General features: G+C 49.9%; 8 protein-coding genes across 21 annotated transcripts; 3 read left to right on the forward strand and 5 right to left on the reverse strand.

Annotated features, from left to right (window-relative positions):
- Nucleotides 1-329: 329 nt before the first annotated feature.
- FOIG_12943 (uncharacterized protein) lies at nt 330-5259 on the reverse strand. Of its 6 annotated transcripts, none has more exons than XM_031213930.1 (4): nt 4640-5083; nt 3723-4585; nt 1570-3655; nt 340-1514 (listed from the first exon to the last, which is right to left on the reverse strand). In XM_031213930.1, exons 3-4 carry the CDS (start codon nt 3571-3573, stop codon nt 816-818), a joined length of 2703 nt encoding a protein of 900 aa, XP_031056504.1. In that variant the 5' UTR covers nt 3574-3655; nt 3723-4585; nt 4640-5083; the 3' UTR covers nt 340-815. The 6 variants fall into 6 exon arrangements, with proteins under 6 accessions (XP_031056499.1, XP_031056504.1, XP_031056502.1 ...); XM_031213926.1 differs by having other exon boundaries at nt 352-1514; nt 3719-4585; XM_031213925.1 differs by having other exon boundaries at nt 330-1514; nt 3719-5259.
- Nucleotides 5260-5613: 354 nt separating this feature from the next.
- Nucleotides 5614-10504, reverse strand: FOIG_12944 (uncharacterized protein). Of its 2 annotated transcripts, XM_031213931.1 has the most exons (3): nt 9682-10504; nt 6566-9153; nt 5614-6513 (listed from the first exon to the last, which is right to left on the reverse strand). In XM_031213931.1, the coding sequence occupies exons 1-3, from the start codon at nt 9939-9941 to the stop codon at nt 5816-5818; spliced, it is 3546 nt and encodes a 1181-aa protein (XP_031056505.1). In that variant the 5' UTR covers nt 9942-10504; the 3' UTR covers nt 5614-5815. The 2 variants fall into 2 exon arrangements, with proteins under 2 accessions (XP_031056505.1, XP_031056506.1); XM_031213932.1 differs by having other exon boundaries at nt 6566-10479.
- Nucleotides 10505-11678: 1174 nt separating this feature from the next.
- On the forward strand, nt 11679-15145 carry FOIG_12945 (uncharacterized protein). The gene has a single exon (XM_031213933.1). It carries the CDS (start codon nt 11876-11878, stop codon nt 13418-13420), a length of 1545 nt encoding a protein of 514 aa, XP_031056507.1. The 5' UTR covers nt 11679-11875; the 3' UTR covers nt 13421-15145.
- On the reverse strand, nt 13414-15237 carry FOIG_12946 (uncharacterized protein). The gene has a single exon (XM_031213934.1). It carries the CDS (start codon nt 15114-15116, stop codon nt 13623-13625), a length of 1494 nt encoding a protein of 497 aa, XP_031056508.1. The 5' UTR covers nt 15117-15237; the 3' UTR covers nt 13414-13622.
- A 72-nt stretch (nt 15238-15309) lies between these two features.
- Nucleotides 15310-18054, reverse strand: FOIG_12947 (mitochondrial division protein 1). 4 transcript variants are annotated; one of them, XM_031213935.1, is made up of 4 exons: nt 17597-18054; nt 16912-17512; nt 15855-16864; nt 15310-15801 (listed from the first exon to the last, which is right to left on the reverse strand). In XM_031213935.1, exons 1-4 carry the CDS (start codon nt 17660-17662, stop codon nt 15526-15528), a joined length of 1953 nt encoding a protein of 650 aa, XP_031056509.1. In that variant the 5' UTR covers nt 17663-18054; the 3' UTR covers nt 15310-15525. The 4 variants fall into 4 exon arrangements, with proteins under 4 accessions (XP_031056509.1, XP_031056512.1, XP_031056510.1 ...); XM_031213938.1 differs by having other exon boundaries at nt 15855-17512; nt 17597-18002; XM_031213936.1 differs by having other exon boundaries at nt 16912-18002.
- A 149-nt stretch (nt 18055-18203) lies between these two features.
- On the forward strand, nt 18204-19671 carry FOIG_12948 (chorismate mutase). Of its 3 annotated transcripts, XM_031213940.1 has the most exons (4): nt 18204-18230; nt 18283-18539; nt 18607-18667; nt 18761-19613. In XM_031213940.1, exons 2-4 carry the CDS (start codon nt 18469-18471, stop codon nt 19427-19429), a joined length of 801 nt encoding a protein of 266 aa, XP_031056514.1. In that variant the 5' UTR covers nt 18204-18230; nt 18283-18468; the 3' UTR covers nt 19430-19613. The 3 variants fall into 3 exon arrangements, with proteins under 3 accessions (XP_031056514.1, XP_031056513.1, XP_031056515.1); XM_031213939.1 differs by having other exon boundaries at nt 18204-18539; nt 18761-19671; XM_031213941.1 differs by having other exon boundaries at nt 18229-18539; nt 18607-18665; nt 18761-19570.
- On the reverse strand, nt 18483-20653 carry FOIG_12949 (protein BCP1). 2 transcript variants are annotated; one of them, XM_031213943.1, is made up of 3 exons: nt 20570-20625; nt 20265-20510; nt 18483-20212 (listed from the first exon to the last, which is right to left on the reverse strand). In XM_031213943.1, the coding sequence occupies exons 2-3, from the start codon at nt 20349-20351 to the stop codon at nt 19442-19444; spliced, it is 858 nt and encodes a 285-aa protein (XP_031056517.1). In that variant the 5' UTR covers nt 20352-20510; nt 20570-20625; the 3' UTR covers nt 18483-19441. The 2 variants fall into 2 exon arrangements, with proteins under 2 accessions (XP_031056517.1, XP_031056516.1); XM_031213942.1 differs by having other exon boundaries at nt 20265-20653.
- Nucleotides 20654-20667: 14 nt separating this feature from the next.
- FOIG_12950 (uncharacterized protein) lies at nt 20668-23594 on the forward strand. 2 transcript variants are annotated; one of them, XM_031213945.1, is made up of 4 exons: nt 20668-21338; nt 21393-21577; nt 21630-22083; nt 22132-23561. In XM_031213945.1, the coding sequence occupies exons 1-4, from the start codon at nt 20690-20692 to the stop codon at nt 23001-23003; spliced, it is 2160 nt and encodes a 719-aa protein (XP_031056519.1). In that variant the 5' UTR covers nt 20668-20689; the 3' UTR covers nt 23004-23561. The 2 variants fall into 2 exon arrangements, with proteins under 2 accessions (XP_031056519.1, XP_031056518.1); XM_031213944.1 differs by having other exon boundaries at nt 20668-21577; nt 22132-23594.
- Nucleotides 23595-25209: the final 1615 nt, after the last annotated feature.

Here is a 25209-nt window from a genome sequence, read left to right on the forward strand (position 1 = left end):
TATATGTATATACCTCTATTATTCGTATTTCTTCAGTTTCTTTACAGGCTTAGCACGTGACTCGGAGTGCTTTGGGACTGGACCAATCATCAAGACTCTGTCCTACAAGTAGCTTTGCCGAGCATTCCGTTCTCAGTCAGAGGCTTGTTCAAAAACGGGACCAGCAGGCCAAAGATTGACGTGTCGAACCTCAATGCAGTTATAGCGTCACCATCTTTTTTGAATACTGTATTAGTGTTGCCTAGTTTGTATTACTGCAAGATAATTTATGATTACTTATTCTGTCGGATAGAATTAACTTCAACTTACTACTCAAAGACTAGACATACGAAACTACAGGGTATTTACATTCTCATATGTCTCAGTATATTTAGGATATTGTATATGTGTTTGTTGCCGAGTACTTAAAATTGCTGATAACATAATTCCATGCCGATTACATATTGACATGTAGTCATGTTCTGGTTTGTCTCAAGTGACACTGCATATTGCAGTAGGCACCCAGACGAAATAGATGAAACAACTCCGTGTGTTGACATTTGTCAACAGAGTATGGGCATACACCGTAATGACCATATATTAATATCCGCTGCGTTTGATAAGGAGAATGCATTACGCCCGTCATGGTATGTTTCCAAAATGAAGCACTCCGGTGCTCGTGTCCAACCAAAACGCCATGCAAATGTTGTCTATAAACAATGGTAAGGAAAGTCGAGAAAGCAAAACGAATACATCGGCATAAGCCCATTCGTGATTGTCCCCATCAAGGGCCCTCTGCGAGAAGCAACTACCTGTGCAAACCTTGGCATCCAACATCACTCGATCTTGCGTCGCTTGTTCGATCGCTTTACAACGTCTTGTCCCTCTAAAAAGTGACCCTTCTCTATTTGATGTTGACGCAAGTTGTCTGGTCTATTCTTGTACTGACTCGTGCAGCCGGGGTATGGACAGCGGTAGATGGTTGGAGGTTTTGTTGAGTGTTGCAGTTTCATGTGCTTGGCCATACTGCCGCTGAACCATCGAGGATCACCTTCAGGTGTATATCCACACAGTTTGCAACTGCTGTCCGACTTGGTTTTTGCTGCTGGAGCTGGAGAAGGTGGTGAATTTGCGGCCGTTGAAGTTGCCTGCACCGAGTTCGTATCTGCGGGCGTAGGAAGTGGTAACGGGTTCAAAGTGCCAGGATCAATTGTGTTCGGCAGGCATGAGAAGTCCAAAGGTTGCCCTGCATCAAATGGGCCAACCGAGCTAAAATTGAAGTTGTTCGGCGACATGACGTTGAAGAATTCATCGATATCATCAAAACCGTCCTGAGTTACTGAGCTGTTTTCAACTGCGTGCTCAGCCATCGGTTGTAACGGGATACCAATAACAGTTTTGATAAGCTCAATGCATTGGCGGTAATAGAGAGCCCGGTAAGAGCCCTCTGCTGTAGCCGTGCAATAAATAGAATCCATCTGTTCTCGAACAAAGCGGATATAGCCGTCGAAGTAAATGTCTGGAGGTAGGTACATCTGCATTGGATTGTTTAGTCTAGTCTTGACCTCCGAGCGTCTATTTTCCACTCACCTTTCCACACTCCATAAGCTCCAGTTCTAAGCGCCGTGGTAGCATCAACTCCGAGTTGGCGCGACGAGCGATGTTGTTCAGATTATTTGCAAAGGCTTGATAATGAGTGTAGAGTTGAAAGTTGTGCTTGAGTATGAGATTTGCAGCCATGGTTTGTGTCGAATCCATATGAGTCCTGTCTAGGCTATTGCAGTGGCCCAAAAAGAGATCAGATGATAGAACTTCCGCGTCGTCTGCCACATGGATGGTGGCATTTTCCAGTTGGTCTAAGAAATACATTGCCAAAAACGCTAGCGAGTCGACACTGGCGTAGATCATGTTTCTGGACTCAATTCCTTTCCCCTTCGAGCCAGGCGAGTGTGACATCAACGATGTCTTGGCTCGAACCAGGTTTACGAGGTCAGCATTGCTCATATCAGCTGGTTTCCACAGAGTTTCGACAATCTGTATATACAGCTGGCGATCTTGCCGTGAAAACAAGGCGCTGTAGGACATCGCTTGAACAAAAAGATCCGAAGATCTCTTTGCAGCGTCTTGCTCGTGAACAATAAGTGAGAAACAGTAGACCAAGTGAACAAAACAGAGGACATTGATGGGAACAGTCGGCTGACGACCTTCGATGATATCCATGAGAGTTTCGAGTCCCTTTGTAGCTATCACTGGAGCCGTAAGACTTCTGAGCTGTATGACAAGGTGATTCTTGGTGATATGATGAAGCTTGGTCAGAGAATCAGCGACATGCATCTGGAGAGTACTCCATGCCGTGCCGATCAGAGACCGAGGGTTATGATAGGACTCGGCCTTCGGTTGAGGTGGCATGGGATGGAGGGACGGTGGCATCGTGACATTATTGTCGATGAGGGCAATGTTGGCATCAAGGTCGAAAGTAGAGGGAAGGAAAGAGTCATTCAATGCGAAAACGGGCTGGTTGAGGTTCAGAGTATCAGGTTTAGTGGCAGGCAAGGCACCGAGCATGTGGATGTTTGCGGGGAGTTCAGTCGGTTGGGAGTCATAGGACATGCCTGCCTCGTTTTCGAGCGAGTTCCAGCCCTTGGCTGCGGGTGCCTTGTGAGATATGGCGAACGAGTTCGTCCTGAGGAGGCCTCCTGGGCTTCCAAAGCCATTCTCAGGGGAGGTGAAGTCAGAGTTGAAGACTGGTGCACTTGCCCATTGATCAGAGAACGACGAGATGGGGGAGATATTGTAGCTTTCTCTGCTGAAAGTAGTGTCCGTCGTATTTGTGCTCGACGTCGAGTTTGTACTGGCTGTCGAGCGAACCGAGGTGCTAGGTGCGACCTGGCCCTTACTACGTCTCTTTTGTTCACGGCGGTACTCTTCTAGACCTGCTGTATGAAGCTGAAGGGTGGGCCGTACAGAAGTTGTGTTGCAGCCGGGGTCGATGAGGTTTACAGGGACAACAGTGCCTGGCGGCAGCATGAAATCGAGGGGGTCGCTGAGGGTTGCATCTGATTCGAGCTCAGCGGGGTGAGCAGGCAGAGTCTGTGCCTGGGTCTGTGTAGGCAGCGATGAGATGTAAGGTGTGAGCATGGGGGCCGGGCTGATCTCTGCCTCGTTCTCATTTTCGTTCTCATTCTCCAATATGGGCTGTAAAACTATACCGCTAGAGCCAATCTCATGAATCTCATTCGTAGGTAGCTCGAGCTCACTTGGTGCCACGGCGAGATCATAACTGGGTGGTGCCTCAGATTCACCAATATCACTGTCGAGGTCAAGATCCTCCAGGGCTGAGCTCTTAGGTTTGTGACCCAGGGAGTTGAAGAAGCTCTTCGCCATGGACAGTATCTTCTTTCTTCGTGATGGGTGGCCCAGGCATCGCTTGCACTTGGAATCGTTGAATCGTTCGGATTTCCCACATTCGTAACACCAATACTCACTCGTGGAGAGCCAACTACACGAGTATAGATGCTGGAGCATGAGCTCGTGGTTGGCAAATCGCTTGCGGCAGCGCAGCATAGGGCATTCCAGCTTCTCTTGGGGGGTCATTCTGTCGCACTCATTTCGTTTGACTGCAGTCCAGACGATGAATCGATGAAGAGCGCAGTCGTCGCTCGAAGTACCACGGGTCCTATTGCACCAATGAGTCGGGGAGGACTTGTCGAGATGAATGAAAGGAAAAATCGTCTCTTACACACAAGATTTTAGTGATGCCTCATTGTCTTCTGATGCGATTGAGGAGACGGAGGATGATGATGTGGATTCAGTGCTTGATCGCCGAAGACTTATACGATGACTGGGGCTTCGAGTGAGCCGGCGTAGGGCTGAAGGTCCCGAGCCAGAGTTTGTCCCATCCAGGGACAAACGTTTTTTTGACTCCATTTTGAGAGTCAACAGAAAAGCTTTGTATTCGACTCCCAGGCCCTGTAAGCAAAGCTTGTACTGCAAAGTTGAACTTGTTGGGCTGTCGCAAATACAAAGCGATCCAAGTAAGACCAAGCAGGCACTCCAAGGATGGCGAAAGAGGCGAGAGATTGCAATAGTATCAGCCTCCCCAAATAAAGAGACAATCAGAAGTATACGCCACCCATAGTCGATATAGATTGTTTTGGGGTTTATCACCGCTGGAAGATGAGTTCAACAGCTGGGGAGGCAGCTCGCGCGGATGCTGTCCTAGGGCGAATAAGACAAGAGTGTGTAGGACTCAAGGCCTGGACTAGGACTTGGAGCTTAGTTAGAGCTTAAGCTTGCGGCTCGGTGGAAGTGGAGGGAGGTGGATCAAAGGTGTTGGGTTGTATTCATCCAATGCAAGCGACGCAGGTAGTCAAGTCAGTATGCGTCCGTGGGACCCGGGCCTGGGGATGGGATGGGGGATCTGCTGTTGCACCGCACGCTGGAAAGATGAACAGAGTTGCCTTGTAGCGAAAGATCTTGTTCAGGGCAGTGCCTAAGAAGGTGGATAAGCCCCGTCATCTGGTAAGGCTTTTTTGAATCCGATGAGACGATGAGGGATGAACAGGTAGTTGTTAGTCTTCAGTACTCCTGTACATCAAAGAAAATACTAGAGCAAAATCAGCCTCGCACAGCTCACTCAGAATGGAATTGCAGCACAAACCATCCCCCGCCCGTCTACACGCGGGGGTGCCCCCGGCAATGAAACTTGCTTCTTTCATCCAATACAATTGCATCGTCATCCCTGTTGTTTAGTTCAAGTGGCTTGGGAAGAAGCAGGGTAGGCAACAAGGCGGACACAGCTCTGGCCCCCGTAAACTGACTGCAAGTCGGCTTCAGAGAATGCCTGGGAGGATGCTGGGCTGAGCTGAGCTGAGCTGATAAGCCATAACTCCCGACATGCCGGGAGACCTTGGAAACTGTGGTCTCGATATAGTGAAAGTGTGTTCGGTATTGGATATTGGTTCCTTTTACTTTGGCAGTGTCAAGTTCTTACTACCTAACGGTAATAGTTGAGTATCGTTGTTACGCCAGACATTGCTGGAGGAGACTGGCGAGACTGGAAGGCCGTTTTAGTCACGTACAAAGTCTCCGCTGCGTGGTTGCGTCACACCGAAACGTCCTAAAGATTTCGGTCGTTCTTTGTTGTTCAACCCGTCGCGGAATCGGACCATTCACAAGCTACCTTGGTAAATCAGGTGAATGCAACAAACAGTATACCAAGTAATAGGAAATTTGGAGGATAATCGCCGGCTTTATCTTATAGCAAGAACCCGGTTTCCCTGCATACATTATGCTGCAGGGTAGGCTAATCCTGTCGTCTTGACATCGACACCCAGCGCCTTGCTCAACGCTCAACCTTTTCAATCTCGACGCTGTATCAATTGTCCATGGAACTCCCTCTGCCTGTGTTCCTTGCAAGGGTCTGCACGAAGCCCATGGATGTTTGTCTTTGAGTGCTTGAAGCTACGTCTCAACTTGTCTACAACGTGTAGTAGCTAGTCCTGAGCTTTCTGACCATCCATCCAGAACCAAACCGGGCCCATGCAGGAACGCTCAGATTCCTTGTCCTGAGCCAAGAATGCCACTGGCTTGCCTGCTTGCATAAGGCTGACCAATCTGACCATCACGGGCCTCGTCACGTAGACACCCATCACCAGTTGTGTAACCAACCACCGACAGAATACCACCCCATCGTGACATAGAAAAGATGCTTGACCCGTCTAATAGATATATTCAATGGCTTTCTTGTTGTTACAAAGGTAGTTGACAAAAGAACAAAGGAGCTCGCTGATTACTCCCGTCAGGCTATGATGTATGACTAAAATATACACAATTTCTATACTCCCCGTGATCGAACATCATCACCAGTCGATCTGCCAGGTTTGCTCTTCTCCATAACTCCCTTCAGTACTCTTAGTTTTTCCTCTGTGACTCGAATCGCTTCTTCCACCTCTTTTTCACCCATTCGAGTTGCGCGCAAGTTCTCTTCGACTGTCTTTGGTTCCATTGCCCTCTTGCGTGCCCCGACGTTGTCGCTTTGCAGACGGTCCATCCCGACACGTTCCTCCAACCAATCCCAGAGCTCACTGTCCTCTCTTCGCCACATCTCCTCATAAGCAGCAATCCTGTCCGGTCGGTAGACGCCCCCAATTTCGCGACCGTAGGAAGCATTTCGACTAGGAGTGAAACCGAATCCAAACCACGTGGCAACCAACAACCCTACCAGAAGTCCATACATGACATTTCCAGTGAGGAGAGGTTGAACAATGTCTCCAATTGGCTCCAGGATTCCTCGCACAGGCTCCAGAACACCCCAACTTGTCTGAGCAGGCCGCTTGGGCGCAACGCTGGTCTCGACAACACCAGTATTTGACTGCGAAAGCTTGGCCTTCTTGCCTTTCCTCTTGCCTCCCTTAAGTGCTGGGGCTACCGGCGTTGCTCCTCCTGGTTTGGATGATACTGCTGCCTTGATAGCTGCAAACAGGTCTTTTCCGTATGTAGTCTGGCCATCAGTTGCACCTTTCTCGATAGGTCCTGGACCATGTTAGCATCGAATCTGGTTAATATAAAGAGTTATTGCAATTACCTTTCAGCCAACTCTTGCCGGACCACTCAATTGTACAGTTCATCTGCACTCTAGTGGCGTTGTTTTCGGCCCACGAGAGGCAGTACCTGGTTTTGACCGCGAACACATTGCCACTCGGCACGTCTGGTGTTTGGGTTGAGCAGGTAAGGTTGACCGACTTCTCGAGATCTAGAGTCTCTAATGTCTCCGAGGTAATAGTCTTAGTCTGTTTTGGTCCAATCGAGCCGTAGAGTGGTTTGATGTACGAGAATGTTCGTGTTCTGTTATCCAGTGTAAGGCCCTTCTTGTCCTCCATTTGCAGCTCTAAGCACTTCTGCTCTCCCGATAGCCAGTTCGACATGAATGTAACTGAAGCTGGGCCAAACATGAGATTGTACACCTTGCCAAGTGGTGCCGGAATAATATCGTCGCCAACCACTCTGTCGTAATGTGATGCCGTGTCACCGCATTCAGTGGGTGCATGAGCAGCTGGGCCTGGGAAGTCCGCGGAGCCTCCAGCAGGGGGCGGTGACTCTTCAGATGCCGGCCCACTTGGGAGCGCTGCTCCTGATGCTTTCCTGGAGGCAGCCTTCTCACCATCAGCATCTGCTCCGTTGGTTTTAGTTTCGGCAGCTATGCTAGCATTGTGCATCTCCTCGTGGACATCCTCATCGTAGTACTCCTCTTCATCATCACTCTCGTCATCTGTCTCTAAGCCCTCGCGAGTCTCATCCTCCACGGGAGGCTCAGCATCAACCTTTTCCGTTTTGTCGCCACCGGTGCCCTCAAGTCTCACACCATTTAGCGTGCTTTTGAGTGTAGGGTGACCAAGTTTCCATATATTCACGATCAGATCGTATGTAGCATCCCGGCTTGTGAAACTGGCAAAAATGTGCTTGGCATGCAGTGTTGAAATCATCAGGCCGTTCTTGAAGAGCAGTGCAGTGCTTCTTTTCTCGACAGATACAATCTCATCGAAGCTCATAACGAGTGTTGTTGTCCAACCAAAAATGTTGCTGCTGAAGCAGAGATGACCCTCTGAGACATAAAGGCGGCCGTGCGCGAGAATCTCTCTCTGCAAGGCGCAACTGTAGTCTTCGATGAGATAGTCATCATCTGGCACACTCTTAAACAAATCGTGAAAATCGCGATTTCTTTTCTTACTGGCAATAGCGAATCCTGTAAGCTTGGGTGCGCTCAGATTTGGATGCGCTAGTGAGCTATTGGCAGCTGCAATCGCAGCTCCTATGGTGGTTCCAGTCGTGACAGAGCTTCCACGCTTCCTGTGGCTCTGTTTGAGAGCACTTCGGAGACTGGATGTTCTTTGCACGCCGTTCTCTTTGTTGGTAAACTCCGGAGGGGGAGGCGTGCGTTCACGGCTCACGGGTTCATAGAGTGAGCGTGGGCGACTGGAAGACTCCTCTGGAATAAACTCCACAGGACTCACTGGAGAATCGACGGGGGCAGATTCAGACCGAGCACGCGTGTCAGACACATCGGGGAACCTGGCGTTGATTGGAGATGCGACAAGGCTGGGAGCTTCGGCAAGCCCAAGCTGACTGAGACTCAGCTCACCAGCACCAATGGTCGACACTGCGGACTTTCTGTTTTCCTTCTTGTCCGCCATTTGCGCAGCTGGGGCAGGTTCGGTGTTGTCTTGGGTATCGTCGGGTTCGGGCGTTTCCTGTATGTTGGGAGTCACGCTTCGAGACTTGTTTCCGCCAATATTCAGACTGGTGTTGCTGAAAGAATTGGCAGCGCTCTGGGCAGCTGAGATCATAGACGAGAAGAAGCCGCCTGAAGGGTTCTGGTTCGCCGTAGGCGTTGGTTCACCACTCTCTTGGGTTGGTGTCAGGGGAGCGGATACAATGTTAGAGAGTTTGCTGGGGCCGATGTTTTGTGAATTCGATCGACTCCTCCTGTTCGCACTCATGTTCTGAGAGGAAGGACGGCCATTTGTACCCGAATTGTTCCCTGGACTACTCCAGAAGGACCTCCTGTCGGGAGACGACTGGCCGGATTTGTTGGCGAACTCAGTAGGTGTAGGTGGGGTGTTTACTATAACCGGGGCAGGTTTGTCACCGCTTGGAGGAGTTCGAGGCGGGATATTCGTGTCAACCTTGGGCTGTACCCTCGTTCGTCTTTCGGGCGAAGCAACCTTAGCTACAGCTGGTGGCTCGAGAACCGGTAAGTCTTGATCAGTATCAGGATCCACCAAGATGGTGGGATGTTGTTCGTCGCGAGTCTCAGACGATGGCTGGGGCTCGCTTGCTGGGCGACGCTCTGGACTCGAGTTATTCCCAGAGCTCTTCTTGGGCTTGAATATACCCTTGAGTCTACCAGCAGGTGATGGCGAACGACGAGCGGAACTTTGGGGAGGGAGCAAGCCCGTCTTACTCCGGCCGATCCGGGGGTCTTTTGAATCGATGGAGTCTGTTCGCGATGCTGGGAACGTTGACGATTTTGAAGCACTACTGTTGGATTCGACGTCTGAAAGCGAAGGCTGTGATTCTGGTTGATACTTCGCCTGTACAATGGAAGAGTTTGTCGTTAGGTGGCCTATTTGAGAAGGATGAGTCGAGAAAGGCGGCGGGTGTCGAGAGTTGGATCTAAAGAGTGACGAAGGCTCCAGTTAGATGGATCAAATGCAGTAGAGAGCACAGACGGTAACACCGATAAGTGGAGTTTGCTAGGGAAGTGGACACGGGGAAGACGGCAGATGTGCCAAGCCTGCTGGGCACGAGAATAACCAGAAACAAAACAAAGCAAGAAGATAGCGACGTTGTAAGAGAGGTAACTGGGAAGCATGTAATGACAAACAATCGAGTTGAAGCTTGTCAGCGCGAGTATGGACGATCATAGCGCCGTGTGGAGCTTTGATCTGCCATCCATCTCTTAGTGCAATAAGTTACGTAGAATGGTTTGTCTCTCCTCTTGGTGCCACTTAAGCATGGATGTCGCAGATACTGACCGAAGGGGTCTCAGCCTCGCTGCTGTTCCCACGCAACAAGACTGGCAAAAACAGCATGGAGACCGACGATCATTGCCACGAAGAATCCAGTTGATGACGGTAGGGGAAAAGCAGAAGCGAAACAAAAACAGAACAGAGAGAGACAAGGAAATTTAATAAAACTCACGATTCGTCCCCATCGGACTCATAGGAGCGATGACTCTGGCTTGTTCCTTCATCCTCATCTCCTGCAATGTGCCCAGAGCGTGTGCCGTCGCTTTCTAAGGTTTCCCGGCTCGACTGTGAATGTGCAAAGACGCTAGCATCGTCATAGGACAGCCCTGGCTGTTCTCGGTCTTGTTTTCTTCGAAGTCGCTTGGAGGATATTGACTTTGGCAGCAGCTTGTTCAGCCCAGTGTTGCTGCTGTTGTCCAAAGTCGTTGACATCGTTGCACTCGCAGTCGCCGCGTACCGCAGCCTCCTGCTGTCGAAGGACGAATAGGATATGAGGGATCAAGCCGGAATCGCTCGTTGTTGCGTGCTTGGGAGGTGTTGGAGTGGATGTGCTCGATGTAGCGGCTGCCTTGAGGAACGCTGGTCGTGGTTGACAGAACTCGTAAGGGTTTTCGTATGACAAACTTGGGTTATCTATTTTCAATATTCGATAAAGATTGAAGGATACGGACTCGGAAGTATTGAGGTCTTGTCGTGGAAAGCTGGATGGCGATCGAGCCAAGGATAAGAGAGTTGACGTCGTTGGTCTGTTTTAGCCCAAATGGTTTAACTATATGACGGGCCAGACTATGAGGTCTTGGACTACGCCAAGCCGGGTCAAGTCTTGTTCGATTTGGTTTCTGTGGAATTCCTCCCTCGATTGGGTGGTATCCAACTTCAACCGCATACGTGGTTTCCAACCTGTGTCTGAGTGGGTGCGTGCTGCATTTAACCAAGCCTGTGGCTTTTATCAATAAAGGGTGACTTCAGGGGATGTGAATTAGCTCGCAAGCCCGTAGGTATTTCGGTTGGTGTAGGCATATTAGAGTCCGAATCAACCAGCCAACCACCGAAACCAACTGGAAGCTCTAAACTTAACCGATGAACCCGCGTACATATCCCTGTGGAGTGGACCAGTGAGGGCGCCAATGATGATATCCGTGGATGCTTAGCTGGTGGGACCAGTCAGACTTGATCCCTGCTGAAGCTCTGGCCAAACAATGGGGTTTTGTTTGAAGTTGGTGGAAGAGCTGGGTGAGACTCTGTGGCGTAGTAACATCTACCTTACACATCTGCACAAGGTAGGTACAAAGTTTGCTATACGAGAATGATGAAAGGAACAGAGTGTTTCATTTAGTCAGGACTTAAGTCGCAATGGATATCTCGGCCATATGTGTGAGAAGGGAAAGAAGCGGCAAGGACAAAAGCCAGAAGGGCTTCTATGAAAAAGAGTTATATTAATTTCGTGAATATCTATTATCCTCTCGTGGAGTAGACTGGACTCGTTCACGATCCAATACCACCAAAGTTTATGCATTGGTTTGAACCTCGTGGTTACAAGTTTCTAATCTGCTTACCAACATAGAGAGAAAGCTCAAAGTCATAATATATGTCTAAGAATGACATTATTTGTCGGGGGAACTTGTGATCTTATTATATAAAATTTCGATGTATTGTTCTTAGTACGTACCTTACTATGCTTTTGGGTAAAAGGACCAGGCCAAGACCATGACAGATGCACATCATAAATCAGGCATCTTTACCAAGGAAACTGCTTATACGCAAAAAGGCTACAGTACATATTGAAATACATTACACTAGTACATTATCTTCTTATATAATCCGCTGTCATTCTCCACATGTGAGTCAGTGTCGTCATGAAATTCCCGATCACTTTCTGCGTGCCTGGGCGTCTGGCAGGTAATTAATCTTAACCCCGCCAAAAGCTAAATTGTGCTAGACACTGCTTGGGCTATGTTACTGCTGGTATGAGCGACTGATTGCGTCAAGAGGAAAGCAAGGCTTCCATATTATTCCATCTGGCCTTTGACCTAGGTGTAGATGCCTTCTTGGTAGTAAGATCTCGTGTAACTAGACCCTCAAAATGCCGTAGACAACCTATGAGCCATGTATTTATATAAGCTTGAGTGTCGCTTTCCCATCCGTCAGGGTCATCGCCAACTTGGAATACCTAGGTAGAGACTACATATCTGGGCCCGGAGCCACTCAAACGCCATCACCAGTGGTCTTGTGCCTCCCCACATTTGACCTCATCACGTTACGATAACAACCCAACCTACTACCGACAACTCAATAACGAATTCAAAAGATTAAACAGCACACCAAGGACAAACCAAGCTCTCTTGAAATTTACTATCTATGGAACAATGGACTCATCCCCGCTTGTAAAAGCACACGATCATGTGCGCGCCGCGAGTGTCGCTCACCACTCCTCCGACAGCACAGTCGCAATCACGGAACATACTCAGGCTGCTGGCGAGTTCGCCAACGCTGCCAGATCGACCTCCAGCATCGAAGCTCTGCGAACACTGAAGCTCCTAGAACAACACCATCGCAGGATCGCCGAGATCTTAAACCGACCGACCGAACCCACCTCCCAGGCCAGCGATGCCGATCACAACGAGAGGGATTCGTCAACCAAAGCGAATCTCCCCACACAAGATGCGGACGACAAGAAGGAAAACAAGAAGGACTCTACAGCGTCAAAGAAACTGTCCCCTCCCACCCAGCGCAGATATGCTCCCCGGGAGATGTCCTCTTCTATCGCCAGTAACTTGGCTACCGCTCGTGGCATCCGATCAAAGTACAGAGGCCAACCTCTCGCGCCTAGCGTTTCCAATGACCAAGCTCCCGGAAATCTAGACGCAGCCTCGCACCCTCGCGGAACCAAGGCCAAGATGCAGACTATCATCGATCACCAGCCTGGCAAACCGACGTGGGTACCACCTGTTCCTGCAACCACACGATCCGATAGTTATGGTAAAGCCTCATCGTTCCCACGCACCGATACAACTTCCTCTGCGGCAACCAGTGATGACGGAGGATATACTCGGTTCTACAACACCTTTGGGAGTCTCATCAATAAGATCTCAGCACCTTTGGCATTTGCTGGTCTGCCACTGATCCAAGAGGAATCCACCATTCCAGAAACACCTGACTCCCCAGAAATGTCTCCCAGTCCCAAACGTAGTCACCTTAAGGCGTCCCCGTCCAAGGTCTTAGAACCAGACCTTAGCAAGATCTACTCCAAGGCAACCATGCAGGCTCTTGTTAGAGAAGGGCACGGAGCTAACGATTCTTTCTACGTTGTACCCACTACTGGCCACACTATGTCTTATGCAAATATTCTCAGCTTTGCCGAGAAGGAAAAGAGAAGACTCGGGGCATCGTCCCACAGTGATCTTCTCGATGTTCCTGATGAAGATGACGATGACTTTGTGGATGCCCGAGAAGCACCCCCGCTGTCGCCCGGAGCCAAGCGTCGTATTGGCCGTGCCCGCACTGACAAGGACTTCAACAACATCATCGAAGAGCTATACACTGAAAATAAATCTCTCAAGGACACGCTAGATAAGCTTACCAAGCGGCTCCACGCCTTTGAAGCCAGTGCTCAGAATTCGGCAATGGCTCTTGCTGAGAGTTACCGTCTCATGCGCCCTGGATCGCCCACTGCTTCACCACATACCAGCAAAGTTGCCGATGAATCCCTACGACGCAAGAACCAAGAGTTGGAAGAACAGCTAACCGCAGCCGTCAAACAGATGGAGCGACTGGAAAAGGACAACCGAAAGATGCAAAAGGTTTTGGACAAGTATCGTGAGAAGTGGGAGACACTGAAGGCTGGGGCGAAAGCTCGGAGAGAGGCCCAAGGAACGAGTGAGAGCGTGGATGATGCATCGACAGCTGGGTAACAAAGGGATCACAAGTCTTTTTGATATTCTGTAAAATCTACAGGAGTTTGGATCAGCAGAGTCTTGTCCATAGGCAATGGATTGACAATGCTGGCGACCCGCATTGCCGTTTTATCACATTACAGTCGCTGAAATGTGTGTATCAGCCTCCTGCAGATGCATGTGAAATTCACCCATGGATCTACTTGCCCCCCATGGCCTATTAATTCCACCAGAAGCTTACACTGAAGCTCACGCTTAGACTTCTCACATAATGCCACCATCCGATAGGAATAACCAGTGTGTCTCCTGGTTTAAGGATACACTCCCAATACTCGATACCTTCGAGCTGTTTCCTCATCTTTTGGACATCTTCGTCATTCATATCTTTGGGTTTCTCATCCCATTCTTCGAGCACCCCCACATCCAATCCACTCGTATTGCTCATATCAACACCGTGCTCAGATGCCCGCGGCCGCATCGCATGTGTTGCGCGAGGGGGATACAGACGGATATATTTTGTTCCAACGACCTGGCAGAGCAGGTTATGATAGCCATCGGTGTGAAGAGGCGTGATAGTGCGCGCTGGGCCGAACCAGGCGTTGAGCTGGGGCATGTCAACCGGCGGCTGATTTAGAGACGGAGTTGTTGGATGAGGTGGGACATCGACCCAGCAGAAGTCCGGGATGGATATGTCGTTACGAAGAGAAGGGATCTGCTGGAAGAGGTTATGCTGGGCGAGATAGCCAATGCTCTCTGTTTCTCCTGTAACATAACGAGCAAGAAATTCGCGGAACTGGATAAGTTCTTGTCCCCAACCCTCATCAACATAACTTCTACCGATTTCAACCGGTACCAGACGTCTCCCTCCAAAGGTCTGAGAGAGGAGATACTCGGGATCCTTCCAGGGGCGGTCTGTGAGAGCAGGCCACTCTGCAATTAAATCTGTGAAGATAACAGGCCGAGGCTCTCCGTTGTTGCTATTCATGTAGTCTTCAAACTGCGGCATTGCCCAGCCGGAGTGTCGAGGACATTCCCTCGTAGGTGAGAGCCTCGGTTGTCCGTGAGGCTGGTAGTTGGAAAAGCATTGCGTCGAAGTGTCATATCTTTGACGCTTTGTTGGCCTCTCATGCTCCCCATTCGCCGTCCAGGCTACTTCAAGCATCCGTATCGTCTCCTCAAGCCATTGTTGTCGTCCACCACCACCAGCCGTGATGAGTGCTCTGTCAAGCTTCTCAACGACAAGATCTAGAAGCTTATCTGGGACAATGCTATCAATTGTGAGTGGTTGCACAATGAGGCTAAAAGAGTCAAGGATGCAAGCGTCAGTATATATCTGACGCCATATGACAGGGAGGAGGTCGTAACGGTAGGCGTAAAACTTGGATGACGAGATGGAGATCAAGTCTGCTATTCTTATTTTGAGAAGATCCTGATTGATGTTGACGATACTCTTGTTCGACGTCAAATCATTGTGGATTGTGATCAACGTATGAGCCTGTCGTGCAAGAAGTCGAACCATGGCATCTGCTGTGGGATCTGTATGCGCAGCGTGATCTGTCGATTTCCCTAAAACTCTCTCAGAAACCCCTTCGGACCCTCCAGGCCCTGAAGAGCCTGCATTTGTCGTTCTCGGCTGAGCGTCTGGTGCCTTAACGAGCTCTTGAGTTATCTCGAAATACCTGACGAGAATTTTCCCATATGCCGCTGACGACATGTTCCAGGAAAGATATAACTAACAATGAGATTTAAATCAGCCTAGTCGAAAGGCAATGTTGTTTCAAGACGCTTGTCATCTGCCAGGACTAAAGTGTTGTGATCAATAACAGTGTAAAAGCACGGATTGAGACATCACCGCTTAACCGTGAAATTGGTCGTACTAAGCATCCAATGAGATACAGTAAGGTGTCTTCACACACAATGTTCGTCAACATGATCTACTAGAGCATCTTGATCAAGTAATTAACATCGAGCCCAGCGTCTATTTTTGTATAGTGAACTATTCCAGCAATTTCCGGCCATACTCTGTTTATAAAGCCACAAACTGGACGATCAAAGCGCTGCTCATGATTCAAGTCATCATGAGTGGATTTCATTATTTCTTTTACAGATTACACGCGTATATCTTAGCTCGTCCATACTCCCACGACACCATCTCGTCTGCCTTCAACAAGATATCCATCTCTTACACGTACACGCTCCACGATGGCGGGAGTCTTACCCTCTTCAGCGGCCGTGATGCCGGCGCCGCATTCCCATTGTCGTCCCTCCACCTTATCGTACACCTTGACAACGTCCTCACCAGCAGCACTGACGATTCTTCGGGCGTCAAACATCATGTCTGTGATTGGATTGTCGTATGCATATGCGTCGTAAATAGACCCTGTTCTAAGGTCCCAAATCTGTGGTCACAGTTAGTAACAGTGTACTTGAAGAATACAAGAGGGCAACGTACTCTGATGCTTCGATCTACACTTCCCGTCACCAGATGCACGTCGTCGAATTGGAGACACGTAACTGCACCTGTGTGACCAACAAGACTGCGATGGACCTGGCCGCTTCGAAGATCCCAAAGTCGCACCATGCCGTCTGCGGTACCACAAGCAAGTGCCGTCTCAAAGACCTGCAATGCACCCACGAAGTCGGCTGAACTGCTCTGAGACCGCCCCGTAGGTCGCCACCCGCTGTCTGTAGTCGTCATACTCGCTGCTGCCGCCCACATAACGTCTAATGTTTGCACGCAACGGCCCTTTTCAAGATCCCAATGGCGAATCGTCTTGTCTGCAGAACCGGAAACCATAACATCGCCTCTGAAGTGAAGGGCTGTGATCTCGTCGACATGTGATTCCAATGTGTACAGAGGGCAATCAGCCATGCTACCAGGTGGGGGTTCAAGGTGGTTATCCGTTCCAAAAGCGATAGCATCCTCATCGTCGTCTTTTCCCAAGCCGCCGTGAGGGTCGTAGTGCGCCTTACTGAGGTCCCAGAGTCGAATGGTCGCATCCATAGAGCCCGTTGCGAGAATGTTATCCTCAACCTGTAAGGCGCGTACCGAAGCAGTGTGTCCTTCCAAATAACCCATGCATCTACCAGCGTTGAGATCCCAAACGCGAACTGTATCATCCAGCGCAGCAGTAACCATAGTACCAAAGGGGGCGTCAAAATCAATAGCTGTAATCGTGTCCTTGTGTGCTCGGAGCTCGCGAATGGCTGTGCCAGGCTCGAAATGCTCGTGCAGAATGGGCATTGACTTCTTACGATGGACCTTTTTCGTTTTCCGGGGCGTGCTACCTGCTTCTGAGGAGGGAATCTTATCATAAACTGACTGGGACATGAACTCTTGATCGTGGTCATCGGCATCGCCAACCAGATCTTGCTCGTCCTGGGTTCGTGTGTTTCGTGCGATTTCCTCCGCCTCATCAACCAGCGCCTGCGCCTCATCAACTCGGATTTCCATCTCGGAAACTTGTCAAGTCAGTAGAGTCTTTTCACGTATTTGGCACATCACATACTGTCGTGCTCCAGCATAGCTTCATCCTGTTCCAACCCAGCGAGCCTGTCCAGAATAATTCTTCGCATGCCGTGGAGATTGGCGATTTTGTTATCGATTTCTCGAATCTCGTAGCTCGCCATGCTCTTACGAGTACCCAACAGCCCAAACTCATGCATCATGGCAGCCTTCTCTTTTTTTAATTGAGTCAATTTTTTGGGGCTTCCTGGGGTCCCATCTGAATCTTCCAGCATCTTGCGACCGCGGGTGACTCGTCGCTGGAACTTTTTGCCCTCGTCAGTCAGCTCGGGGAAGCTGGCCTGGAAACCCTGAAACAGCGAGTAAGGATTGTCATGCTCAGGAATATTGGCAAGCAGTTCATCGGGAAGGTATGTCAAAGCGCGATGCTGGATTTCGTGCGTTGAAAGTCTGGAGCGCATGAGGTCGGTTGGGGTTGTCCTGGCCATCGCGAACATGCTTCGCTGGACCGTCGGCCGCTTCATTTGTTTGTGCACCTCGGCCATCGCGGTTTGGTAATGATGAGCCGTAGCTTCGGCATTGGGACCGATCAAATGAGTAGCTGTAGTTGTGACCTTTCGACTGAAAGCCTCGAGTCCGCGCGTCTACCCAAGAAACAAAGCATTGAGGTTAGCTATGTGCGGTCCGTATGACAAGAGACAATGGAACTCGAGTAGGTATCTACACACCGACACAATAGACTGGTCGTCATCTCCGCCTTCGTCGAAGCCATAGTGAGTCTCTTGGTTCGCCATGGCCTAGCTCCTGGCGGAGGTGCAGAAGCTCAAGAGAATCGGAGGGCCTTGGAGCGATTGGATTGAGGTGGAAGATTGACGCTGAGGCTTCGCACAAGGAAGAATCAAAAGATTTGGTAGCTCACGAGGAGTTTATCATGACGCGCGCCGGGATAACCTTGGTTATTGAGGTGGAGGGCAAAAAAGACCCGAACGGGCTTGATTTGGGCTTGGGAGGCTTCTGATCCGAGACGCTAATGTGGGCAAGAGCAGGATTGGATGGCATCCCTCTGTAATTGGCTCATGCGACACCTTCTGCCACAGCGCTGGAACTGCTGGAATGATCGCTGGGGGCTGCGAGGATAGTGGCGCACAGGTGAAGCTGTGCCCTGTAAGGTGTTTTAATGCCCTCCCGGTGACGTTCAAGGCCGAGCTCGACCTCTTCCCCGAGCTTACCCCTCCATGCTCAATTTTATTGTGCCGCAGGAAGTGGGAGGAAGGCAAGGGAAATATCGGCTCTAGTTCCGCCCATGCCCTCCTCCCTTTGGACTCATGCCGACCATCTCATGGCCTGCAATCTTTTAGTACAGTGCTCCAGCCTTTCCGTGCCCGCTTTCTGCTACCAACTAACCTAGGTATAGGTGGTGATTAACCCTTCGGTACTTCAATATTGACTTTGTACGACTCATTACACTGATTTAAATCGAACCCAATTTCTGTCTTTTATCAGATCTGGATCCAATCTTTGGATTGTTCAGGTCAATACATACACCTCAGAAGCGCATCTCCTCGGCGTTCACTTCCTTTCTTTTTTTATCAGAACCAGTATGGATACCGTTATCAACATGGCCGATGCCGCACACGCACTGGATCTGGCCCGAATCCGATTCCAACTTATGTATGAGCTGCTCCCGGCTTCCCATAGCACCTATTTTGCCATTGAGCACCCGGACTGACATTGGTAGTCGTCTTGAGGACACAATCACCTTCCATCTGATCGAGAGAGTGCAATTCGCATTGAATGGTGTAAGTGGGATTAGAACGCCTCATGCAAACCCCGGTCCAGCCGAAAGATCCCAGATTGCATAATAACGATAATTAACCATGTCATCATTCTAGACGATCTACGTTCCTGGAGCTGTGGAATTACCTGAAGCGAACCTGAGCTTCCTCGACTGGTATTTTCGCGAACAGGAGAAGCTACAATCCCTTATCCGACGCTTCGAGTCGCCTGACGAATATCCTTTCTTCCCCGATGCATTGCAAAACCCAATACTCAAGCCTCTCAACTACCCCAAGATCTTGCATGAGAACAACGTCAATGTGAACGACAAGATCAAGAAATTCTATACCGAAAAGTTTCTCCCCGCAGTGTGCCCCGATTTCGGACGCGAGGAGCGGGGTGAGTCTCAAGAAAACTACGGCTCAACCGCAACTTGCGATATTGCTTGTCTACAAGCTCTATCACGACGCATTCACTTCGGCAAGTTTGTCGCAGAGTCCAAGTTCCGATCGGACGAGGAAAAGTACATTCGGCTTATCAAGGCTGAAGATCGGGAGGGCATCGCTGAATCCATCACTAATGCAGCAGTGGAGAAGAAGGTCCTTGAGCGACTACGACTCAAGGCTCTGACATACGGCAAGGATCCCTCCATCCCCGACGGAACCGAGGGAGCGGCGAAAATCGATGTCGACGCTGTTGTTTCAATGTACAAGGACTTTGTTATCCCATTGACCAAGGAAGTCGAGGTGGAATACTTGATGCAAAGGCTAGAACCAAGTGCCTGAGCTTCATCTCATCTATTGCGCCGCACTGAGATATTCATTAACAGCTTTGACCGCCCCTGGGAACTTGTTCGCCTCGATAAGAATCATGTGCCCATGCGCCTTGACGCCCATTTCTTGGAATGCCCGTTTACTGTCTGCCGCCGACTCGTCCTCTTTTGTGTAATTGAAGTTGCCGTGCGCCACCGCGTGTTTTTGTAGCACCTCGTCCTCCATGTGGAAATAATAAATGCCGGCCTCCTCCTTTGCCTTTTTGCGCCTCTGATTCTCGACATCCAACTTAGACTCGAGTTCCTGGTATGTCTTGGACAATATCAAGTAGTGAGTGAAATCGTAGGGTTCCTTGTCCTCCACAGCAGCCTCAACCTCGTCGATAAGCATTGAATAGAGTGGTGGGGCCAGCTCGGAGGGCATGTTAATGAGGCGTTCGGAGAACACAAGTCCCACGTGCTTTCCACTACTGAGAACGTCGGCAATGGGTGCCAGTGGCGAGCTACTCTGCGCCTTCTCGATCAGGTATTTGATGATATCGTTCATGGGCTCCTTTTCCTGGTGGACAACCGTGTTGAGAATAGTGAGCATAGCGTAGGCATCAGTGGCCTTTCCGTCAACCTTGATGGTGGAACCAATGGTGGGTTGTGAGAGAACGAGATCGGCGAGGGCAGACATGTTGAAGAGATTCGCATCAACATCAAATAGTTGTCGCAAGAGGGTCTTGGTGCCATGGAAGTCAACCTCGGGGTCAAAGTTGAACCACTCAAAATCAACGTCAACCATATCGAAGTCCTTTGATGCAGTCAGTAGGATGTGCATACAACTTTGAAAGCATTTTGCCTACCTCGTCATCAGAACCGTCCTCGTCCATCTTGTCGACATCAGCCGGCGGGACATCCTTGCCCTCTTCGCGCGCTCGCTTCTTACCCATTGTTGAATATTAGATGGGCGTCAGTTTGGAAGATTTTATGTTAGAACGAATGTAAGAAGACTGAGAAGGTCACTTGGTTGCTGGCGCAAAAAAAAAGGTATAAGTTGACAAAGTTTCACCAGTGATGTCGAGCCAAAACATTTTCCAGGCCCCTCATCACTAACAACTTTTTAGGGCGCTGATAAGATAAGAGTGGCTAGACGGTAGCGGGAGCTCACCTCAATGAAGCAATGGATGCCAGTCAGGTGTCATGGGCCTAGGTAAGGTACATAAGTAAGCTCCCCAGCCTAGACGGGAATGGCTGCAACCTGCGGGAAGAGAAACGCCTCGAGCGATGAATGGCAAGGATAGGTTGTATTATAATGGGCTACCTGATATCTGGGGCGACTTCTGTTCATAGAACTTTAAGACATAAGGTACTCATTGAAGACAATGAGTCTCGAGGGTTGCAGGAAGAGAGGAAGTATAAATTACCATTGTCGTGCTATCAATCCATTAAAGTGCCCATCAGCTTGGATCCGGGCAGCTCCTCGCCGGCTCAATTTGGTACCCGTACTCCACCTCCATCCTGCTCGCTACCCCCGTCCGTCCCTGCCGACCACCGACTGGACTTAGGTCAAGCGCGCGCTGAACCAACGCAACGTCATTCCTCCAGCTTCTCTCTCCCATCAACAATCGCCCAACCGACACAATCGCCAAATTATATCGTTGATATTTCACTTGCGATGGACTACAGCTCCACGATCCACGACGTGGAGGATCCCGCTGGCGATTCACCATGGGGCAACTCCCCTGTGTCGTCTCCATCGCGAAACAACATTGCTGCCTTCAATCCCGCCTCAGCTGATGCTCCTCCTCCCTTTCGCTACAACACACAATCCTCGAATGGCCTGTCTCAGGACCAGTCTGCATCTCAGTCTGAAGAATTCCAGCGTCCAGGGACTGCGACTACAGCCTCCGGCACTGAAGATGGTACTGAGGCTTCAGGTACGCTGAACACCTCAGAGGCGCAGTCGCAATCCACAGCCGCTGAACCGTCAGCTGGGGAGGATGGACAATCTCAAGCACATAGCCAGCAACAAAACCAGGCTGGTGCAACGGTTTCACAGTCTCGACAGGAACAGCACCCCCCAAAACCGGCTGGGCCTCAGTATCGACTCCAAGCCAAGATTACGGGACTTGAACGCACCGGCAAGAAGGATCCCATCCTCCGATTCGATGTTCACGTACGATTTCTGAGTTCTTTTTATACCCTCATGATGGACTGACAAGTCACAGACCAACATTCCCCGCTTTCGAACAACTCAATTCCGAGATGTTCGCCGTCTACACTCCGAGTTTGTTAAACTCGCCGATCATCTGATATCTGCGAATCCAGAGGTGTTTGTCCCTGCGGTCCCGCCGCCTCTGACCTCCGCTGGAGCTGGGACAGACGAGGACGAGATTCGGGTCAAGGCCCTGATGCAGCGGTGGTTGAACTACGTTTGCGGTAACGAAATCCTGATGCGGGACGACGAGATGGTACTCTTTGTGGAGAGTGACTTTGGTTATAGCCCCATGGTGAAGAAGAAGCAGCCAGCGACAGGCGTCCGCAGAAAGATTTTGAAGCAGTTCGCTCCACCCCCTGATGATACCCCTGAACTTGCGGATGCACGTCCAACCGTCAAGCTCTTTTATCTTGGTAGCATGGATGCCGGCCACAAGGTTGATAAGCTGGTCAAGGCCAGGAGGGGTAAGCTTCTGACAGACCGCACAAGTCCAGCATACTGAACATCTTTAGGACTTGGCCTTTCCGAAGCCGATTACGGTGCTAAACTCACAAGTATGCATGTCCAGGAACCCCATCCTGGTTTGGCAAATGCATATCGAAAGCTGGGTAAAGTCGTCCAGACCGTCGGCGACTATCATGCTGCCCAAGCGACAGCAGAGGCTACAACTATTGGCGACCCATTCCAATATCACTCACAAGACGCTTTCATTGTCAAAGAGTCCCTTACCAACCGACAGATTCTGATTCGCGAATTCTTACAAGCTCAGGAAGCTACCCGTAGCAAGCTCAATGCGGCTGATCGCCTCAAGGCCAGTTCGAGTGTTCGCCGCGAAAAGGTGGACGAGGCCATTACAGCATTGGACGATGCTCGCCAGCACGAGACCTACTTGTACAATAAGACCAACCGTGTCACCCAAAACTTGGTCCAGGAGCGTCGTAAGTGGTTCTCGAGAACTTCTGCTGATCTGCGCCTGAGCATTAGGGAATATGTGCTCAGAGAGATTGAAGCTGAGAGGCGGACTCTGGCCCTGCTGGAGACAGTCCGACCGGATATTCGATCAATTGACGCCTCCGGTGGATTGAGCCGATTGGGTCGTGAGTCGCATCCTACCGTGCGTCGATCGAGTCTCGCAGCCAGTCAAGGCCCCAAGGGTGACTCTTGGAGTGGCGTTCCTCGCCGTTCAGATGCCACGGGTCGCAGCGTGTCGGGCAGTCTCATCAGCAAGGTGTCAGAGGAGGGCGAGAGCGAAGAGAGCACCGAGGCAGCTCAAGGGCGACAGACGGGGGGCCGTGCCGGTCTTAAGGGTGTCAGCGAAGAGGATGACGAGGATCGTGTGGATGCTAGGAATGCTGCGAGCCGGCTGGCGGCCAGCACATTCTAAGCCGCAACAGCGACGAGTGCACTATGTTGATGATGAATAAGGGGCTTGCATCAGATTCCCTCCTCTTTTTGATAGCATTGCTCTGAGCCTGGTGTCATAAGTAAAACTGATTTTCTTTATCGTTGCGTTTGTGGTCTTCTATTTGTCTGAGGCCTCAAGAATTTATATCAACGCCGTGGTGTGTATGGAAATGCCGTGTAACAGCAACACTATACTTTTGATAATGTCATTGCGCTGCCGGAACCTCATTGTCATTTATCACCATCGTTCGATCTTGAAGGGATGGCGGTGTATAGAGTTGGTGGGTTGGTTACAAGGAAGACTGCACATCTCCCAGCTCCCAATTGTGGAGGATGCGACGTGATGACTGGCGTATCAAGTCAAAGCTGTGACAAAGACTCATCAGAGCGTTATTCATGATCACAAATGAGGTCGGAGGAGTATGCTTCATCGTTCACATGAGCCTATGTCCTCATGTTGAGAAAGTCATTGATAGATAAGATAATTTGAGTTCATTGGATATACCTCGTCTGATGCTGAAATCCGGTCTGGAAGACCCTGACTATAATCTTGACCGAGGCCAAGCTGCAGAAAAACACTTTACGCCATGTAACGGTCGTACAGAACATCTGTTCGAGACTCTGGAGGTGGTATGTAGATTGCATTTCTATGACGATTATAGCGAAACCTGCTGTACACATATGCTGTGTCAGCCTGAAAGCATTGGGAGCAATGGCCTAGGCTCTCAACCTCGGTGGAATAGCATATCCCGTCAATCTTGCATGAACAAGACTGTCAGCAATGCCCAAAAATTGAACCAACCAGTCTTGCAGGTTCCAATGGTTGCCGGACAGCACCCATAGGGCTGTTTCTAAACGAAGGCCTCAAGCGGAGGTTTGAGACTGGCATCCTATCAAATACTGCCTTGAGACACATGTGCAGCTGGTTGGCTGTGTCCATAACCTTCTTCCTGAGTACATACTGTAGGAGGGAGCTGACATGTGTCTTGCATGGTTTGTCTTCTCTTAGAATAGAGTTTGCGTGCTAGCATTTGTATTCCGCTCTCCGTCTGCTCTTGTAATGAGACGATGCCTGATTGAGTGAGGCCAAGCAAGCATGTACATACTATGTCGTGCTCAAGGAAGAGGCGGTCTGAAGGGATTGCGATTGCCTCCCTACGCATAGCACGTTTCATTACACCCTACTTGGCGACTGTCATGGCCTGAACTGTGTGGGAGCAAGTTATTTGTCCATTCATGCCTTGGGTTGTAGCCATATGCTCTTTTACGAGAGCAACAGAGTACTAAGTCTTCAGATCGTCTAGTCTGAAGGACGTACCTACTCTCTGATGTTGACTAAAACGTTAGATCAGTTGTCGGAATCCTCGCATAAAGCCTGAATAGTAATAATAGGCTATCAATATCATTGGGCGTCTTTAACCGCGATTGACGGTTATCAGAACTTACTTCCGGCTGGGGTCTGTCACATCCAGGGGTTGGGATGAAGTAGTGGAACCCCAGGCGCATGGCATCTCGTCATTTCTGCACCTTGTGGCTAACCCTTAGAATAGACGTGCAGTAAGATAGCTACCGTAGGCCAATCAGTTGTGCAACTCTCTTGTTGTTTGTAGCGGCTATCCAGAACAACGGAATATTTCACCTTGACAGAAAGTCAATGCGTCAGGAATTGAGCACACAGTGTCGGCACTTATTAAGCTGTTGGGTTTGAATCAAGCTGAAGTTTGCGGCAAGGATGGAGCGAGCTGCATTCTAGAAAACTTCTCAACATCCGAATGGCCCAAATAACCCTGGGATGACCCAGTCTTGGCTGTTGATGCAAGCTTTAGCCTGGTCTTAGGCGAAAGAAAAGACGTGCAGATGTTTTTCGTGTGTTGGCTGTTGAAAATTTTCATCTTATGATGAGGCTGCTGGCAACCAGAACATGTATCAGGCGTACCATTGTTGGCTTTTGCCCATATAACACTCCTAAGTCATGGGTGTATTCATTGGTAGGAGACAACATAGCCACACCTGGATACCATCATCATTCACTCTCACCCCCATCGGGAGAGAACAGATCGCCGTGGTGAAGACAACTGAGAAGATGGCGGAAGCAGTCCTACCCCATCCCCGCCAAACGGAGGGAGGGCTGGACCATACGTATGGGGTCCGGGGTTTGACCCTCTGATCCCTGCCAACTGTAGATT

The sequence above is a fragment of the Fusarium odoratissimum genome (assembly GCF_000260195.1).
Source record: "Fusarium odoratissimum NRRL 54006 unplaced genomic scaffold supercont1.29, whole genome shotgun sequence".
NCBI classification, from domain to species: Eukaryota; Fungi; Ascomycota; class Sordariomycetes; order Hypocreales; family Nectriaceae; genus Fusarium; species Fusarium odoratissimum.